At 46.3% G+C, this 19,615-nt stretch overlaps 1 protein-coding gene across 1 annotated transcript in view; it reads left to right on the top strand.

Annotated features, from left to right (window-relative positions):
- RAPGEF3 (Rap guanine nucleotide exchange factor 3) overlaps window positions 1–19,615 on the top strand; it is a 1,225,478-nt gene that overhangs the window by 988,047 nt on the left and 217,816 nt on the right. The window contains exon 22 of the mRNA XM_069231039.1: window positions 1,935–2,025. Within this exon, the coding sequence (XP_069087140.1) occupies window positions 1,935–2,025 (91 nt within the window). The remainder of the gene's footprint in view (window positions 1–1,934; window positions 2,026–19,615) is intronic.

Raw genomic sequence — 19,615 nt, 5'->3', positions numbered from 1 at the left:
AAAGTGATCCCAGGGTTCCATGAATTAAGTATTCGAAATGTAAATACCTTCCCCAGCAATTTAGAGCTCCTTCGGCCAACCAGTTCCAATTAGATTCCTTAGCTTTTTTACTGAATGGCATGAAGCGATTCATATTTTATTTATTGGCAGGTAAACAACTTGGCAGTCCCCAGGGCTTTCCTGTACCTTATTCTATGCAGTGTGTGGGCTACCCTTTAAAGTGGGAGCTAGAAAGCAGGGTTATCAAAAGGTAGGAAGTCAGTGCAAGCCCATAGATGTGTAAGCTAATAAAATGCTCTTCCCCAGTTACTACAAGTGTTGGGGAGTACAAAGCAAAATATAGATTACCTTACAATTGGCAAAATACCTATAGGTTGACACAGAAATCTACATATGAATTTACCGTTAAAGAAAAAATATATCAGCTTTTGGAATAATAAAATATTGTTCAAGCTCTTGCGTATTAGTGCAAAAGCAACTCTTGAAACTTGTTTTATTATCAGTAAAGTTAATTGGAAAGTATAGCATTAACCTAGCAAATACAGGTCATAAGTGAAACCAAAGTTTAAGGGATGCTTTATAAAAAGGTGAACTCTGGGGCAGAATTAAACCCTAAGTGAAACATTGTTCAGCTAGCACCAATCTAGCACTGTATTTTAAATTATTGCCAATCCCTCTATTGCGGCAAAGTCTTTAAGTCAGCATTTCAAAATACCATCTATGCAAACCAGCAAATGAGACAAACATTTACAGTTCCATGCAAAGTATAAAGTATAACAGCTTTTGCATAAGTGAAACGCCACTGATGCCTGTCTTGATTACTGTAATGTAGCTCCTGGCAAGACATTTAGGCCCTCATTACAACTTTGACGGGAGGCGGAGGCCGCCCGCCAAAGTTGCGCCGCAGGAATACCGCACCGCGGTGTGAAGACCGCGGCCGGCATTCTGAGTTTCCCGCTGGGCGGGCGGGCGGCCGCCTTAAGGCCGCCCGCCAGCCCAGCGGGAAACAACCTTCCCACGAGGACGCCGGCTCGGAATCGAGCCGGCGGAGTGGGAAGGTGCGACGGGTGCTACTGCACCCGTCGCGTATTTCACTGTCTGCTATGCAGACAGTAAAATACAAGCGGGGCCCTCTTACGGGGGCCCCTGCAGTGCCCATGCCATTGGCATGGGCACTGCAGGGGCCCCCAGGGGCCCCGCGACACCCCCTACCGCCATCCTGTTCCTGGCGGGCGAACCGCCAGGAACAGGATGGCGGTAGGAGGTGTCAGAATCCCCAAGGCGGCGCAGCAAGCTGCGCCGCCTTGGAGGATTCCAACGGGCAGCGGAAAACCGGCGGGAGACCGCCGGTTTTCCTGTACTGACCGCGGCCAAAGCGCCGCGGTCAGAATGCCCTGCGGGGCACCGCCGGGCTGTCGGCGGTGCTCCCGCCAACCGCGAGCCTGGCGGTCACAGACCGCCAGGCTCGTAATGAGGGCCTTACTCTCAGTAAAAGGAGTAAGCCTTTGTCTTGGCATGAGCAGGCCAGCTTGTTCAAGTGAACTCAAATTATTATCAAACATAGTTTTCATATTGACACAGATAAGGCAGAGTCAAAGAAGAAACTTTGAGTAAGCTCCCAAACGATTGAATATTAGATCAGGTTCACTATTCAATCTCATAAACTTGAAACTTCTCCCAAAACAATGTGTGGCACACACATTTGGTAACATATAGGAATCTCTCTGTTAACCAAGACAAGGCTAATTGGTTAATGACCAGCGCTTTGGTTTGTCTGTTGGCAGTGGTCGAATAACACATATTATATTCTGAATGAAACTTTTCCTGTTTACATCTGATTTTGACTTCTTGGTTTAAACTTTTACAGAGTACATTGAAATGACCTGCTTGTTTTTGTCTGTTGAATTTCTAATCATAACTCTGTGTTTTTGCAGCCTGAAGGAGCAGAAGAACCTTAATTCCTTCTTTGCTGTCATGTTTGGTCTAAGTAACACTGCAGTGAGTCGACTTACCAGGACCTGGGAGGTACAGTGTTTATATATGTAATATTTTAGGCACTGGTTCAGTTGCAGTTGTGAATGTGTGCTGGGTAGAAAGTGTGCCAGTATTTATCTTATGAAACCGAGTGTCAGCACACTTGAGAGGGCAATCCTAGTCATATATGCTTTTGGTATGTTTGGTGGTCTAAGCCACAGAACTACTGTACTTGTAGATATTTCTAGAACAAATAAGCAGCAGCGGCTCCTCCGTTAGGGCGGAGGAGCGTCGCCCCCCCACACCAGCAGCAGAAGCTGCAAAACCTTTAACAAACCAAATCATAATAAACAATGTTTATTATTGTTTCGTTTGTTAAAAGGGTGGGGCCAAGGGCTAATGAGCAGTGAGGGGAGTGCACTGTGCACTCCCCTCAGTGTGCCTGTGTGTTTGACTGGCCGGCCATCTTGGGCCGGCCAAACACACATACACAGTTGGCTCTTTCCAGCCCAGCAACAAAGTTGCTGGCTGGAGAGAGCATGCACAAGCTCCCAGTCTGCCTGGGAGCACCCTAACTGGGGCCCCCAGCCAATCCTGACGCTGCTCTAACCAGCGTCAGGATTGGCCACAGGGCAGGCTGGGAGCCTGTCCCTGCCTGCAGCTACAGGAGAGAGAGGAACGGCATGGTGGATCAGGTAAGTTTTTTATTTGTACTTTTTTTAATTGAATTTTACACCCTCCCAACTCCACCGTCCCACCTCCGTGCGCCGCACCCGCCCCTTGTGAGCAAAGCAAACCATGATTGCAAATAAGACGCTAAGCATGTATTTAACAACCAAAGATACTTTAGCATGTGGAGCACCAAAAAGGGCATCTACACAGGAAATAATGTTCTCAGTGTATGTCGAAAAGGAAACATAGTTGGGCCATATCAAAGAAGCATGGTTTATAACCCATTGGTATTGAATTTGATAATCTTTTTAAACCATTGTTAAACAAAAGGTAAGATAGTGGTTAGTCGGCTGTTTACTATGAAATCCACGTTTTAGAGCTTTCTCACAAGGCAAGAAGGACTTTCCGATGTCTCTTATGTGTGCTTCCAGAATTGGAGCTCTGAAGGATTACCTAGAGTAGTCTGACCAGTGTCAGTAGAACATTTGGTTACTAAGTCAGACTTGCACCAAGCCAGGAAGACGAATCGTAAAACCCTGTGGGTGGAAAAAAACAAAATTTATGGAAATATAATGGCTTTTAGTTAACACTTTACTGGGTCACACTACCCAGGCAAATTTCTGGGCCTTCTTTAACCCTTTAGCTGCTAGGCCTCTCCCCCAACCCCTGTGCTAAGCATTTGTTTTGGCTATTTGGGTTAGCTCATGCTTAGGCCTCCATAACATTTTGTTCATATAAGCAATCAGTGCCAAATTTGCCTCCTTTCATTTCAACATCCTGGGGATTCTAATGGTACCCAAGATTTGTGGATTCTCTGGGAGGAGACTGAGAAATTAGCCAAAATAAAGCTACATTTTGTCTTTTTTTCCTGCAAATTGTATTGACCAAAAGGTTTGCAGTGCTAAAATCACCATCTTCCCAGATTTTATGAACAGGCAGACTTTTTTCAGAAAACCAAGTTTTGTACCACAGAACTGGCATTTTACTGGAAGATTCTTCCTATTTTTTGTGCATTCAACCTCTTTCCAGTTTTTGGCGGAAACAGGTGTGAAACCCATGGTGGGTCCTGGAAAGCTATACATTTCTGAAAATTAGACAAAAGTCTGAACTCAACAAGGGGTTGTTTGTGTAGATCCTTCAAGGTTTCCCAATGTAACTAAGTGTTAAAGTAAGAAAATATTGAAAATCAATAGGAAAAAAAGGCCATTTGTGACAATGTTTTCTTTCATATGTTCTTGTCACGATGGCCATTTACAAATGCAATATACCATTAAATTTGCTAGACCCTTCTGGTTGCAGGGATATATAGGGCTTGTGGGTTTTCCAAGAACTCAAGGCAAGCGGAGTCACTAACTGAGCTGCACCTTGCAGTGGTTTTTCATTGTGTACCGGGTATAGAGCAATTCATATAGTAAATTATAAAGAGTGAAAAATAGGTATCAAGGATACCTATGTATTTCTGCAATGGCACAAGATATGGAGTTTAGAAGCAGTGATTATTTACACATCTCTGAATTCGTGGATACCCATACTAGCATGTGAATTAGAGGGCCTTTCTCAAAATGTCTTCTTTCTTGCATGCTGAGTTACATTTGGAAGACACAAATGCAGAAAATGACATGTTTTCTACTATTCTGTTCTCAACATAGGTCTCCCAATAAAGATGGAACCACAATTGTGGGGGTACAGCTAGTACTCCTGACAGGAAAGCCCCCAAAAGGCAACATGGACACATCAAAATCTTCAACTGAAAAATTACCCTTTTTTTGCAATGTGCCTAGCTGTGGATTTTGGGCCCTAGCTCAACCAAAATCCGGGGAACCTAGCAAACCTGTACATCTTTGAAAACTAGACACTTAGGTCAATGCAGGTTGGGGTGACTGGAATGGCTGTCACCAGTTTGTGTTACCCAAAATCCCTTGCAAACCTCAAACTTTGACCCCCAAAAAAATCACATTTTCCTCATAGTTCTGTGATTGAAAGTTCTGGAATCTGTTGGGGGGGGGGGGGGGAGGGCACAAACATCCTTCCACTGAGAATTTCCCTAAGGCTTCTGATAAAAATGATACCTCAGTTGTGTAGGTAGGACTTGTGCCCGCAACAGGAAACGGCCCAAACCACAAGATAGATTCATCACATTTTGTTTCACTGAAAAGTGACCCTTTTTTTCAATGTGCCTAAATGAGGATTTTGTACTTTGGCTCAGCCTAGGGAGCCCTAGCAAACCTACACAGTTTTGAAAGCTAGACACCAAGGGGAATCCAGGATGGGGTGACTTGTGTACCTCTTCCGAGGTTATGTTACCCAGAATCCCTTACAAACTTAGACTTAAAAACACATTCTCCTCACATTTCTATAAAGGAAAGTCCTGGAGTCCCTGGTGAGTCACAGACTTCCTTCCTCCTAGCATTCCCCCAAGTCTTCTGATAAAAATGATACCTCACTTGCATGGGTAGGCCTAGTGCCCGTGACAGGAAATGGGCCAAAACGCAACATGTGCAAGTCACATTTTTTCACTGAAACGTACAATTGTTTTGTAACGTTCTTAGCTGTGGATTTTTGGCCCACACTCAGGAGGCACCTAAGGAAACCTCGCAAGCCTGTACATTTTTAAAACTGGACACCTAGGAAAATCCAGAATGGGGTGACACGAGTGGCTCTCACCAGGTTGTTACTCAGAATCCCTTGCAAACCTCAAACTTTAACAAAAAAACATTTTCCTCACATTTCTGTGATTGAAAGTGCTGAAATCTGTGGGGAGCAACAAACTTCCTTCCACCCAACATTTCCCCTAAGCCTTCTTATGAAAATGGTACCTCACTAGTGTAGTTAGGTCTTGTGACAGCGACAGGAAACGGGCCATAATGCAACATGGACACATCAGATTTTTCCACAGAAAAACTACCCTTTTATTGTAATGTGCCTAGCTTTGGACTTTTAGCCCCTAACTCAGCAGGCTCCTAGAGAACCCTATTAAACCTGTACATTTTTGGAAGCTAGACACCTAGGGGAATCCAGGTATGGTGTCTTGTGTGGCTCCTATCAGGTGTTCCTACCCGGAAGCACTGGCAAACCTCAAACTTTGACTAATATTGCACATGTACCTTGCATTTCTGTGATGTATACTTCTGAATCCACAAAATTCCTTCCATCCAGTATTTTTCTACTAATCCCAATAAAAATGCTGTACCACTTGGGGGGCTGAACTAAGTGCCTGCAACAGGAACAGATCAAGCCAAGGTCAATGAGTGTCCCTTTGAGCAGTACTCCCATTGGTGTTAGTTTGATCCCTTTCTGTCGTGGGCATTAGGCCTAGCCACATTAGTGGGGCAGAAGTTTCATTTAGAAAAATGGGGCAACACTGGGTGGTAGGAATTTTGTGGATTCCTTCTGATTCTCGAAGAATATGCCACAGAAATGCAAGGAAAATGTGCAATTTTAGTCGAAGTTTGAGGTTTGTAGGGCATTGTGGGTAAGAAAACGTTATGAGATCCCCAAGAGGCACACTACCCTGTACTCCCCTGCATGTCTAGTTTTCAGAAATGTCCGGGTTTGTTATGTTTTGACGGGTGGGCGCCGAACCAAGGCCCAAAAATTGCAGCTACCCCTTTTGTTGATGTTGCCGCATTGCGTCTTTCACCCCGCACTTTTGTGGGCACTTGTCTCACCCACATAGGTGAGGTACCATTTTTATCAGGAGATGTGTGGGACCTCTGGGTGGCTGGAAGGTTGAGGCCCACAGCAGACTCCAGTACTTTGCGGGATCCACGTGAGCCACCCCGAAGTCCCCATAGAGTCTAGTTTACAAAAATATCTAGAGGTGGTAGTTTTTCCCTGGAGATAATGTACACCTCAGCAGAGAAAGAGAGAAAAGACATATTTGTCATATTCAGCATATATTAGTGCACAACCATCTACTCCTCAAGTACACACACACACACACTGGTTGAATTTGGCACAAGGGTAAGTGAAATGTTCAAAATGCAAATGTTATTAACAATAGATTAGACGAAAATGAAATACACTATTATTAGTTGAAAGTTCAAAATGCTGAACCAGTGACCCACAGCTTGTGAGCTGTAAGGCCACATCAAGGCACCAACTGCTGTATAGGGCACTCACACACCTTTCATGTACGACACACACAAAAACATTCACTCCGCTAGCCAAGGGCCAGCACATTACAACACTCACATCAACAAAGCCATTCAAGGGCCCATCATTTTCATACACCCACAGGACTGACACAGCAATTACACTGCCTGGCAGCTGAATGGGGGATTTGTGAACTGGCATTGGAAGTGTGTATCTAGTGACCAGCACACACTACACACACCGCAAGTCAAATGCTAGCTCAAATACACCACCAGCCATGCGCCAGTCCACTCACACACCAAGCTCCAGTCCACGCACACCTCCAGCCAAGTACCAGCAAGCCACACCTCCAGCCAAGCACCAGTCCAACCACACTTCCAGCCAAGCACCTGTCCATGCAAACTGCCGGCCAAGCACCAGTCCACGCACAGTGCGAGGCAAGCACCAGTCCATGCACACCACTAGCCAAGCACCAATCCACGCACATCCCCAGTCCACGCACACCGCCAGCCAAGTGCCAGTGCACATATACTGCCGGAAAAGCATCAGTCCACGCACACTGCCAGCCAAGCAGCAGTTCACACGCACCACCTGCCAAGCGCCATTCTAAACACTCGGCCAGCCAAGCGCCAGTCCACACACCGCCAACCATGCGCCAGTCCACACACACTCCCATCACATTTTTCTTTTAACAAAAAACAAAACACATACCGGTTTGAAGGAGATGAAAAAACAACAATGACTATAAAAACAACAAATGTAAGTAAATACATCAAACTACTGCCAACCGTGAAACTGAGCAAAAAATATAAAATGATACAGACCAATCAGTTCACTCTCATGCTCACAGTTGCTCCCACTAATTCAGTTGAGTGTGGTACAATTAAAAAAAATGCGGGCCCACATAGCACAGGATTAGAAGGACACTTGGGGCAGAACATATGAATCTCCTTCCGCACGACTCTTCGGACACTGACTCTACATCTCCCACAGCGAACGTTTTTTTAGTTTTTTCTTTTTTCTAGGTGGGGGAGGAAAGTGGCTATCTTTTAATCTAGCAAAATCCCCCACTACTCCAACTATGGGAAAAAAAGCCTGCTCCACTGCAATAAGTCTGTGTATTACAGACAGCTGAAGCTGAAACTGAACAAAAGTTATCTGAGTCTGGAAACAATCCTTTAATACAACAAAAGCAATGAAGGCTGCCAAATGAAACTAATGGACAGCCAACTTCTTATACAAGATGTATGACTTGTGAACAGCAGTGTAAGGCTCCAACCTCTGATATACTTTAACTACACCACTCGTGTGCTTATTGTAGTGTAAAACGCACACCAGTTTGTGCACTTCAGCAACCTGACCCCAAGCAGCCACAGGTGAAGTTCTTTCATCATGAATGGTTGTCAGTATGTGTCGCCTGTCTGAAAATTTCACAGCTCTCACAGCGAGATGTCATCACCATGCAAGGCACTTTGCTCTCTGAAGTTTTTTACATACAAGCACTTTAGGGTAACCTTTACAGCTAAGGCAGATTGTGCCATATGCATCAGTGACCACTTTGAACAGTTCCTTGAACGATTGAACACCAGTGTAGAAGTCTACATCTAAATAATGACCTTTGTTTAAAAGTCATTTACCAATTTCCCACACAATTTTCTCAATGACTCCAAAAGTGGACAGACACCCAGGGGGGGTCAATAGAAGAATCCCTACCAGTGCACAAACTGAAATCACAGACCTATCCACTCAAGCCAGACAGCATACACATCTTAATTTCATAACATGTCCTCTTGCTAGGAATGTACTGCCAAAAAACAAAGAGCTCTTGAACAGGAACAAAGACTCATCCACAGCTATTGTTAGCACGTCTGACCTTAATAAGTAAGCTTACAAGGGGATGCAAATAGGTCAATTAACCTTTTCACTCGCAATTAAGGTGTTCTTCATAGCTCTGTACATAAACAATAACCAATATTCAATAATCAGTAATCAATAACAGCAATAATCAATGGAGTCAGTAATTGTCACGTACCATGACATTTCAGTTATGAATAACCACATTTTTTAGTTAAAGTTAGAATATTTATTTCCCAAAATTAACAATGCTAAGGTCATGTAGATTAATTTCAAAATCAAATGAAACACATACAGAAACAATACTTGCTGTCTAAAACGGTGGCAGAAATGTCATCTAATCAAAGCTTGAACTACAACACATTCTAAGGTTATGGTGCAAATCAGTAACAAAGTCAACTGCATCAAAGTAATCACGTACATTAAGTTTAGCAAAGAAATTCATCAAGCATTAATCCCTATTAGCGTAATTTCATTAGTGAGGGTCCTTAACCAACACCAGATTAGCATCAGCATGTTGGGCTTCATGCAAAACAATTTAGTAACTAATTTGGAAAAATATCTAACTATGGCTCTATCAAAACAGTGCAGTTGGTACCTAGAAAGAAAAAGCAAATATGCATAATAATCAACAGTCTCATTTATAGTACCTATCCTCAGTGTGGATCAGCAAGCAGAATCAGTCTTCGTCCTCAGGACATCAGTCGATCAGCAAGGCATCAGGATTCAGCATCAAAGTTCAGAAAATGCAAAGTCTCTAAGCATTAAAGTTAAGCACGTCTCTCGTCAAGACGCACAAGAAATATTGACCTCACGGCCAGCAAGCAAGTGGGCAATGACAGTGTCTTCTCTCCGTGCAGTCCTATTAAGTCAAAACTACTAAAATGTGTTCCTAAATCCCTATAGGTCAGTTAATCGCATGTTCAAACTTTGTCCAAAAAAACTAGAATTCAAAATCTATGAATTCTACTATTACTCTGTTCACTTGTCGCTGATTGGTTTGTCTTGCAATGTCCTCATCGTCCAGCTTGTCAGGTAATAATATTGTTGCAGTTTCCATCCCAGTCAGTGTCTCCTCCTGAGAAACTCAGTCTCACACGCATTACACATAAAATGTTACATTAGTGAGAACAGCATCTTCTAGCAGTCGGTTCTCATGAGAAACTTCTGTTATGAGCAGATTTAAACAATACAATAGAAATCACAGTTTAACTCTCTAGGACAGCCATTTTATTAAACGTTAAGAAATACAGCTTTTACATGAGGCCTGGCAATAGGCCAAGACATTCACTAAGTTAAGGCCTTCAATTAATAAAGCTAAAGTATAATGCATAACCCTTAATATGACATATTACTACATTAGTCAAACATATAGTCAACATTTCACAATATTAATTCATGAGTAAGTACACTTTATGAAAATTGCCGGCCACTCTTCATAATCACATTTTCAAATGTGTGCATTATTTTTCTATGTTATTATATTTTCTACATAAATCACTTATTCAAAAATACATAAACACTTATTAATATTTTTTATTAAAACACCTGCGCTAGCACTATTCCTTTGCCTGGAACATTGATCACTGAAAAGCGGTCTACAAAATTATCAAGGACAGGCCAAATCTTGAAGAGAAAGTCACAATCAGGGTGATCCCATGGCAATGCTGAAGGATTATCAGCAAAATGCAGCGTCCGAAGCAGAAGTAAATACCGATCAAGGGACTAGTAGATCAATATGAAGACAGTGGCAGATTCCTTATCAAGTCCATGAAAATAGCTAAACCTAAGAACTTATTCAACTCATCCTGATTTATGGGACACCGGCTAGCTCTAGAGTGGTCCTTAAGTCTGGTACTGTAGTCCCTCAAATACTGTTCAGCATACAAATTAGTCAGGTCAACAATTTCATCCAAAAAATGTATCATCCATTAACAACTGAAAGAAATGTATCGGCAATACGTTTTCAGTATTGACTCTACACCCTGACACACATAGGCAACATAGGCTGCGCCATGTTTGGGGCATCCCTGAGTTCAGCACTTCCAATGGGACAGCTTTCAGCCCCAAGCTGCAATCCACATCCCTCTTGCTACAATATCAGCATATCACTGTCCTCCTCTAAAAGAAGCACTTCCTCCACACTGAGAGTAGCTTCATCTGAGATGATTCCCATTGGGCAGAAAATATACTACCAGAATCTTGGACTTCCTCCTCTGCCTCCGATGCAGAGTCAGTTTCACAACTATGGTCAGAGGAAGATTCAAAGGCAAACCAACAACGTGGTGATTGGTAATTCTGCAGTTAGCCATAATCCTTACTAATAAAAGGAACACAACAACTAGGTCAACAGTAACCAACACTGTGTAAAATAAATAATAAACTGTGGCTTTATCAAACAGAAAGTAAAACTACTGGCATATAGTAATTGGGAAGGAAAGTACAATCAATAAAAAAGTACACAAAGACCTATATGTTCAAAAACTATACCAATCACTTGCCAGAGACAGCGAGACTAAGGATCAACTTCACTCACTCTGCACAGAACCAACAAGCACCAAAGAAGTCCCACTGGAAAGGCAATAAACAACAAAAAAGACTGCACATATCACAAGGCAGTAAAGAACGTGCACAGATCAATACGTTATTTTGAAAGTTCATCACACAAAAAGCTAAACATTAAACTACACACTACAGGTCTGCCAAAGCTGCACCTGCAAACAGGATTCACCAAGAAGACAAAGGAAACTATTGGCTCTACAATTAAAAAGAAAATTGAAACATGATTAAAAATGATATATCAGAAGACACTGATATTCACTTAAAAGGAGGCGTGACAAAAAGGAAAAAAATACACCACTAGATTGAAGTAGACCTTATCCTAAAAGCAGATCCCCTACTACATGCATAACCTTATTCCCAGGTCACTCAATTGTTACACCGAACCCTGAGGCCCAACCACTCAAAGACCAAAAACAAATACAATATGGTCCCCACAGGGCCGCTCCCTCTCCAAACATAATCTGTGGTGTCAGTGGACTTCGGGGCAGAATGAAAAATAATTACACCCTCTCCAAGCTCTCCACTTAAGGGGTGGCTCCTCTTAAAAAAAAAATCATCTCTGGTGTCTAGTGGGCTTCGACTAATCCCCCCAACCCCTGCAGGGCACATCAGCAGAAAGAAATGGCCAAACTAGCCCCCGGTAGGGAGGGGGGCAAAGCAGAGATACAACATATTGCCCCACACGGGCGTGACACTAGCCCAAGCAGTCAACCCCACTACAATGTAATAATGTAAAATTCCTAGAGTCTAGTGGATGTCCACTCACCCCATGGGGCAGATTGGCTGAAAAAAGGGCCGAACTAGCCCCCCAGGAAGGCCAAAGCACAGATGAAATAAATTGCCCCCCAGCAGAGTGACCCTTGCCCAAGGGGTCACTCGACACAATTCCTACATTTAATCCCTGACATCTACTGGGTATCATCCCCTCTGGGGGGCAGATTAGCCAAGAAAAAGGCCATACTAGCCCCCATACATGATAAGGTTTTTAGATGTATTTATATGACAGAAGAGGCACACATTAGGGGTCTTTCTTTGGAGCTCGACCTTTCGAGATGTGAAGATCTAGCTACCAAAGAAGCCTGTGAGAATCCGAAGGGTTTGTTGTTTGGAGAAGAAATGGTCAAAAGCCTGCGTAAATAAGTTGCAACATTCAAAGCCCTGGACAAAGCTCAGAATAATATGTGCTGAGTCTTCAGTGGAGGACTTCTACCCACAAAGAGGTGTGTCCAGTGAGCAAGCGGGAATAAGACCCTAGGTCAAGGAGCCTCTCGATAAATGGGTGAGCACAGTGATTTCTTCTTTTTCTTACCTGGAAAGAGTAGGGGATTACCTAAAGTATTTTTTCCACTCGTGGGAGACCATTATTCAAGACCCACGGGTTTTAGAAACTGTCAGAATAGATTTCTTGGGAACCCTCTTTCAGTACGCTCCTTCAAGAGAGTTGATTATGAATTCAGACCAACAGAGAGTTGGAGAGGAAGAAATAAAGTTTTAGTTGATGCAAGGATTTATTATAGAAGTGAGAAAGGAAGGCAGAGTTTTTGTAAGTACACTCTTGCTGATAGAGAAAAGGGACAAAGGGTGGAGACCTGTGATAAACGTATTATCAACGTAAGGGGTTCCTAGTTTACAGGCATTTCAAGAGGGAAGAGATTCATCTTTTGAGAGGCATGTTACTAAAGAATGATTGGTTGGTAAAGTTGGATCTGAATGTTGCTTACATTACAACCCAATGGCACAGAACATCCATGGGGGTTGTAAAGTTCAACTACATTTCTCCTGGCACAATTGTCTTTTCCAATTTTGTTGCCTACCTTTTGACTTATCCTCTGCCCCTTGGTGTTTCACCGAGGTGATTAGGGCAGTGGTTTCCTACCTGAGAGAGAGGGTCGTTTGTACGATCATTTACCTAGACGACATCTTGATTATGTCCCAATGTCAGTCTCGAGTGCTGAAAGATTTGAATATCGTCAACTGGAGAGACTAGGTTTTATTATAAACATACAAAAAACAGATTCAGGAGTTTTAGGCTTCATGACAGACACAGTCAATGTGTTTTTCTGTTTGCCAGCTGCTGGGAATGGCCCTTTGTGTAGGGTAACCTGTGTGTTTTTTAACTTCTGACCTCCTATTTTGATCCTGTGCAGAACTTCGTTTTTGCTGACTTTAAGAATCAGGGCACTTTGCCATTGCTGGCAAGTGCTAAATTGCAAGTACTCTCTATCTAAAGTGGACTGGTAATTGGTTTCTTCATGATTAGCATATTTGATGTACTAGTAAGCCCCTAGTAAAGTGCACTGGAGGTGCCCAGGGATCTAAATCAAATGCTTCTACTGGGCCTGCAGCTCTGATTGTGCCACCCACAAGAATAGTCCTGTAAACATGTCTCAGACCTGCCACTGCAGTGTCTGTGTGTGCAGTTATAAACTGCCAGTTCAACCTGGCAAGTGCACCCACCTGCCAGGCCCAAACCTTCCCTTTTACTACATGTAAGTCATCCCTATGATAGTGTATTTAAAAGGTAGGACTTGTACTGGTATGTTTTACATGTCCTGATAGTGAAATACTGCTAAGTTCAGTTTTCACAATTGCAAGGCCTGTCTCTCCCATAGGTTAGCATGGGGATTGCCTTGAAATATATTTCAGGTGTAATTTCCCATTGGGAGCAGCTATGGAGTTTTGGGTTTGTGAACTCTCAATTTAAAAATGCATATTTTGGTGAAGTTAGTTTTTAAATTGTAAGTTTTTAAATGTCACTTTAAGAAAGTGGGCATTTTCTTCCTTAACCATTCTGTGCCTCTGCCTGTCTGTGGAATACACATGTGGGTCAGAGTAACAGTTGGGCTTTTTGTGAATTCACTCTAGACTGTCACACAAAGGGAACTGAGGTATGCCCTGCATATCCTTATGAGTCTTCCTGGACTAGAGTGGAGGGAGGAGCTGACGCCTGTACCTGAATAGGGCTTTGCCTGTCCATACACAAAGCAGTCTCCAACCTCCTAGAGTGTGTCTGGGGCCAGGGCAGGAAAGGCAGGGTCTTGTGCACTACAAAGACTTTCCTTTGAAGTTTGCCTACTTCACAGGCAGAAATGAGTATACATATTGGGCCTCTGAGACCACATCAGAATACTTCTTGACTGTGGACATTCTGCCAGTAAGAAGAGCTGGATGCTGTAGGAGGAATTGCCACTCTGCCTGTTGCTTTGTTGTGCCGACCTACTGTTTGCTGCTTCTGTCCTGGGAGTGAAAGGACTGGCCTCCTGTTAAGAAGTCTTAGGGACATCAAATCAATCAATCAATCAATCAATCAATCAAGAATTTATAAAGCGCGCTATGTACCCGACAGGGTTTTGAGGCGCTGGGGGTGGGGTGCTGCTAGCGTTCGAAGAGCCATGTCGTGAGGAGTCTCCTGAAGGTGAGGAGGTCCTGGGTCTGGCGTAGTGAGGTGGGGAGAGAGTTCCAGGTCTTGGCGGCGAGGAAGGAGAAGGATCTGCCGCCAGAGGTCTTGCGCTGGATTCGGGGGACGATGGCGAGGGCGAGGTTGGCCGAGCGGAGTTGACGTGTGGGGACGTAGAAGTTGAGTCTGGTGTTCAGGTAGGTGGGTCCGGTGTTGTGGAGTGCCTTGTGTGCGTGGATGAGGAGTTTGAAGGTGATCCTTTTTTCCACAGGGAGCCAGTGGAGGTCCTTCAGGTGGGGGGAGATGTGACATCGGCGGGGTATGTCGAGGATCAGGCGGGCGGATGCGTTCTGGATGCGTTGGAGTCGTTTGATGTCTTTCGTTGGGATGCCTGTGTAGAGTGTGTTGCCGTAGTCAAGTCTGCTACTGACGAGGGCTTGAGTCACCGTCTTCCTGGTTCCTGTTGGAATCCACTTGAAGATCCTGCGGAGCATGCGGAGGGTGTTGAAACAAGAAGAGGAGACGGCGTTGATCTGTTTGGACATGGTGAGAGCAGAGTCGAGGATGACGCCGAGGTTTCGTGCGTGGCTGGCTGGGGTGGGTGGGGGTCCGAGGGCGGTGGGCCACCAGGAGTCGTTCCAGGCCGAGGGGGTGCGTCCGAGGATGAGGACTTCCGTCTTGTCGGAGTTGAGCTTCAGGCGGCTGTTGCTCATCCACTCGGCGATGGATTTTAGTCCCTCGTGGAGGTTGGTTTTGGCGGTGAGCGGATCTTTGGTCAGGGAGAGGACGAGCTGGGTGTCGTCGGCGTAGGAGATGATGCTGAGGTTGAGTCGTGCGAGGGGGGCCATGTATACGTTGAACAACGTTGGGCTAAGAGAGGATCCTTGGGGGACGCCGCAGATGAGGTTGGTGGCTTTGGAGCGGAAGGGTGAGAGTCGGACTCTCTGGGTTCTGTCGGAGAGGAAGGATGAGATCCAGTTGAGGGCTTTGTCTTGGATGCCGGCTTCGTGGAGACGGGTTAGCAGGGTGCGGTGGCAGACTGTGTCGAAAGCGGCAGATAGGTCGAGGAGGATGAGGGCTGAGGTTTCGCCGTTGTCCATTTGTTGTCTGATGTCATCTGTGGCGGCGAGGAGTGCGGTCTCAGTGCTGTGGTTTCGTCTGAATCCAGATTGTGAGGGGTCTAGGATGGAGTTGACTTCTAGGAAGTGGGCGAGCTGTGCGTTGACGATCTTCTCGATGACTTTCGCTGGAAAAGGGAGGAGAGAGATCGGTCGGAAGTTTTGGAGATCGTTGGGGTCAGCCTTGGGTTTCTTGAGGAGGGGTTGGATTTCTGCGTGCTTCCAGCTGTCTGGGAAGGTGGCGGAGTTGAAGGAGAGGTTGATGATCTTGCGGAGTTTGGGGGCGATGGTGGCGTCGGCTTTGTTGAATACATGATGTGGGCACGGGTCCGTGGGAGAGCCTGAGTGGATAGAATTCATGGTTGTTAGGGTTTTGGCGTCGTCTACTTGGGTCCAGGTGGTGAGGCGGCAGGCGTGGGAGGAGTCGTCGGGGGTGGGGTCTGGCGGAGGTGCGGTGTTGAAGCTGTCGTGGATGGCTGCGATTTTCTGGTGGAAGAAGGTGGAGAGATCGTCGCAGAGTTTCTGGGAGGGAGGGACGTCGTTGACGTTGGCGTTAGGGTTGGAGAGCTCCTTCACGATGCAGAAGAGTTCTTTGCAGTCGTGGGTGGTGTTGTTGAGGCGTTCTGTGAAGTGGACGCGCTTGGCGAGTCGGATCCGTTGGTGGTGTTCACGGTTGGCATCCTTGAGGGTGGCAAGGTTGTCGGGTGTGCGCTCGAGGATCCATTTCTTCTTGAGTTTCTGGCAGGTGCGTTTGGAGGTGGTCAGTTCGGCTGTGAACCATGCTGGTTTTTTCTTTTCTTGGTTGGCGGTGGGTTTCTTGAGTGGGGCTAAGGTGTTGGTGCAGTTGAGGATCCATTGATGGAGGTTGATGGCGGCGGTGCTCGGGTCGGTGGGTTCGGGTGGTGGGTTTTTGGCGAGTGTGCTGGTTAGTTGGTCGTTGGTGACTTTTCCCCAGCGGCGGTGAGGCGGTAGAGGGATGCGGTGGTGTTCGGTGTTTTTCTTGAAGGAGAAGTGGACGCAGTGATGGTCGGTCCAGTGGAGTTCGGAGGTGTGGCTGAAAGAGATGTGGTTGCTTGAGGTGAAGAGTGGGTCAAGCGTGTGTCCGGCGATGTGGGTGGGAGTGTTGACCAGCTGACGGAGTCCGAGGTTGAGGAGGTTGGTGGTCAGTTGGCGTCGTTGTTGTTTTCCAGGTGGAAGTTAAGATCTCCCAGGAGGATGTAGTCTGGAGAGGTGAGGGCGTGGGTGCTTGCGAGGTCGGAGACGGTGTCGCTGAAGGGGGCTCTTGGTCCTGGGGGGCGGTATATGAGGGTTCCTCTGAGAGTAGTGTTGGGGTCCGTGTGAATCTGGAAGTGGAGGTGTTCGGCTGTCTTGAGGGTGTCGTCGTGTGGGTGTGGATCTTGAGGGTGGATTTGTGGGCAATGGCTATCCCTCCGCCGATTCCGTTGGTGCGATCTCTTCTGGTGATCTTGTATCCGTCAGGTATGGCGATGGCGATGTCAGGGGCCGAAGAGTCGTTCCACCAGGTCTCGGTCAGGAAGGCCACGTCTGGGGCGGTGGTGTCGAACAGGTCCCAGAGCTCGATGGCGTGTTTTCGTGCGGAGCGTGTGTTGAGGAGGATGCAGTGCAGGTGGTTTGTATTGGTTGTTGCTGGCTTCGTAGTTCTGTTGCAGGAGAAGTTGCAGGTGCGGCAGGAAAAAGGTCCTTTGGTGTGCTTCGGGGTGGCCAGGAAGCACTCTGTGGAGGGGACAGGGTTGAGGGCAAGGAGTTCACGGGCCGAGTATCGGAAGCAGGAGGTGCGGGGGCGTGAGGACCAGGGGGGGTGGCGCTGGGCGCGGTCCAGGCGCGGACGGGCGCAGACGGGCTTGACTCTGCCAGGCGCCAGCCATTAAGAAGGGAGGGGGGAGGGAGGAGCAGCTGGGAGGCGGGAGGCGGGAGGCGGGAGGGAGCGGCGAATGGGGGCGCAAGGGGGGCGGGGCCGCAGGGAGGCAGCGGCAGGGAGCGGAGAGCAAGGGGGAGCGCACAAGGGGTGAAAACACGAAAAACAAGGCAAAAAAGTCGGGCACAATTTTTTAAAACAGTCACAATTTCAAAACAGACACAGAAATACACTAATGGCACAGTATACAATCGGGGAAACAGCAATCAGAGGGGCACAACGGGGGCAGAAGCGCGGCAGGCGAGGCGCTTGAAAACAGTAAAAGCGCACTTACAGGACGGCGAAAAAAAGTGGCACAAACAGAAGGGGCACGACGGGGGCAGAAGCGCAAGGAGGCAAGGCGCTGAGAATGAGGAAAAACACTTACAGGACGACGGCGGAAAGCGGCACACGGGTCAAGTGAAGCTTACTAGAGCCCACTAGACACCAGGGATGAGGCGCAGGAGGATGCCTGCGGGTGGAGGAGGGCCTCGAACACGCTAGCAGCAGCGTGGGCGGGGGTCAGAGGCAGGAGACAGCAGGTTGGTGCTGCGGACGTGGGGGGCGAGCTCTTCTGCTCAGAGTCCTGGCTTGCCAAATGATGCCAAATCCAGTTCTTGGAAGTGGAAACTGGTTTCCTAAGGAAGAAAATCCATGCATCAGATTGCCGCTGCTAAAAATTGAAGCATCGCTGGGTTTGAGGCAGGAGAATGAACACACCGCCTGCCGTGCGATGGAAGGATTGGCAATGTGCCTGTAGGACCGATGCCGTGCCTGTTCCACTGCACTGTGGATTTTCCCACGCAACATCCCTGGGTGTCATTTTCACATCAACCCTCGCATTGCAGCAAAAAACCCAGGCTGTGTGACCGAAAACCCACGCTTCATCGCTCCTGTGGGGAGAGAACTAACGCATCACCTCCCCTGCCAGCAAGGAACCGACTCATTATTAACTCACCTTCCCTGCCAGTAAGAAACCGATGCATCACCTCTCTTGTGAGGAGAGAATCGATGCATCACCTCCCCTGTCAGCAAGGAACCGACACATCACCTCCCCTGCGCAGTAAGGAACAAACTCATCACTTTGCTTTCTGGTACCTTACCTCCTCTGCGGCCCACATAGTCTTTTTTTACGTATCCCAGGTACTGTGTGTATAAAAGAGACAACCATTGATTCCTCTGGATTAAGACTTTGAAACTTTGAAAGTGATATCTTTGCTTGTGTATGTTGGATTTGTGTTATTTTGGTCTTGGTTTATTCAGATAAATATTGGCTATTTTCTGAACTGGTGTGGAGTCCTTTAGTAGTGTTTTCACTGTGTTACTGTGTGTGTGTTTGTGTACAAATACTGTACACATTGCCTCAGAGATAAGCCTGACTGCTAGTGCCAATCTACCAAGGGGGTGATCTGGGGTTATCTTAGCTTTGTGACTCCCTTACCCTGACTACAGTGAGGATCCTTACTTGGACAAGGTGCAAACCACTGCCAACTAGAGACCCCATTTCTAATATTGGTGATGGGAGGTGAGGATAGGATTTGTATTCGTACTTCACATACAGTGACTGGTGTACACTACTGTTTTATCGCAGACCATTACGCAACCACATACTGTTTTTACTTTTTGCCCTTTTTCTTTGTGCCTTCTTCAGTTTTTTATGCAGCATCAAGTTTCACCCACAATCATGTCTCAGTCTGGTGAACCAGCAGCAGCTACTGCAGATTTGGTGTTGGAGCAGGAGAGGCTGGAAACCTATTTGGTGCCTCACCTCAAGAAGTTCTGCAAAGAATTCAGGTGTCCATTTAGAGGCCTCATTAGAAAGTAGGAGCTGGTAAAGGCGCTGAGGGCCTAGTTGGCAGCAAGGAAGGCTGGTGAGCATTCAGAGGTGAATAGTGTGGATCTAGAGGAACAGAGTCTACATGATGATTTTGTGGCACAGCCGGATCTGCCTGGGTGAAGGCGAACCCTCGAGGGCAGGAAGTAGTGTTTCTTCCAAGGGTTTGACCACAGAGGCGGGAGGCTAGGAAG

This window comes from Pleurodeles waltl, chromosome 4_2, assembly GCF_031143425.1.
Source record: "Pleurodeles waltl isolate 20211129_DDA chromosome 4_2, aPleWal1.hap1.20221129, whole genome shotgun sequence".
Taxonomy (NCBI): domain Eukaryota; kingdom Metazoa; phylum Chordata; class Amphibia; order Caudata; family Salamandridae; genus Pleurodeles; species Pleurodeles waltl.
The sequence above is the reverse complement of the archived record's forward strand: the minus strand, read 5'-3'. Positions and strand labels throughout refer to the sequence as shown.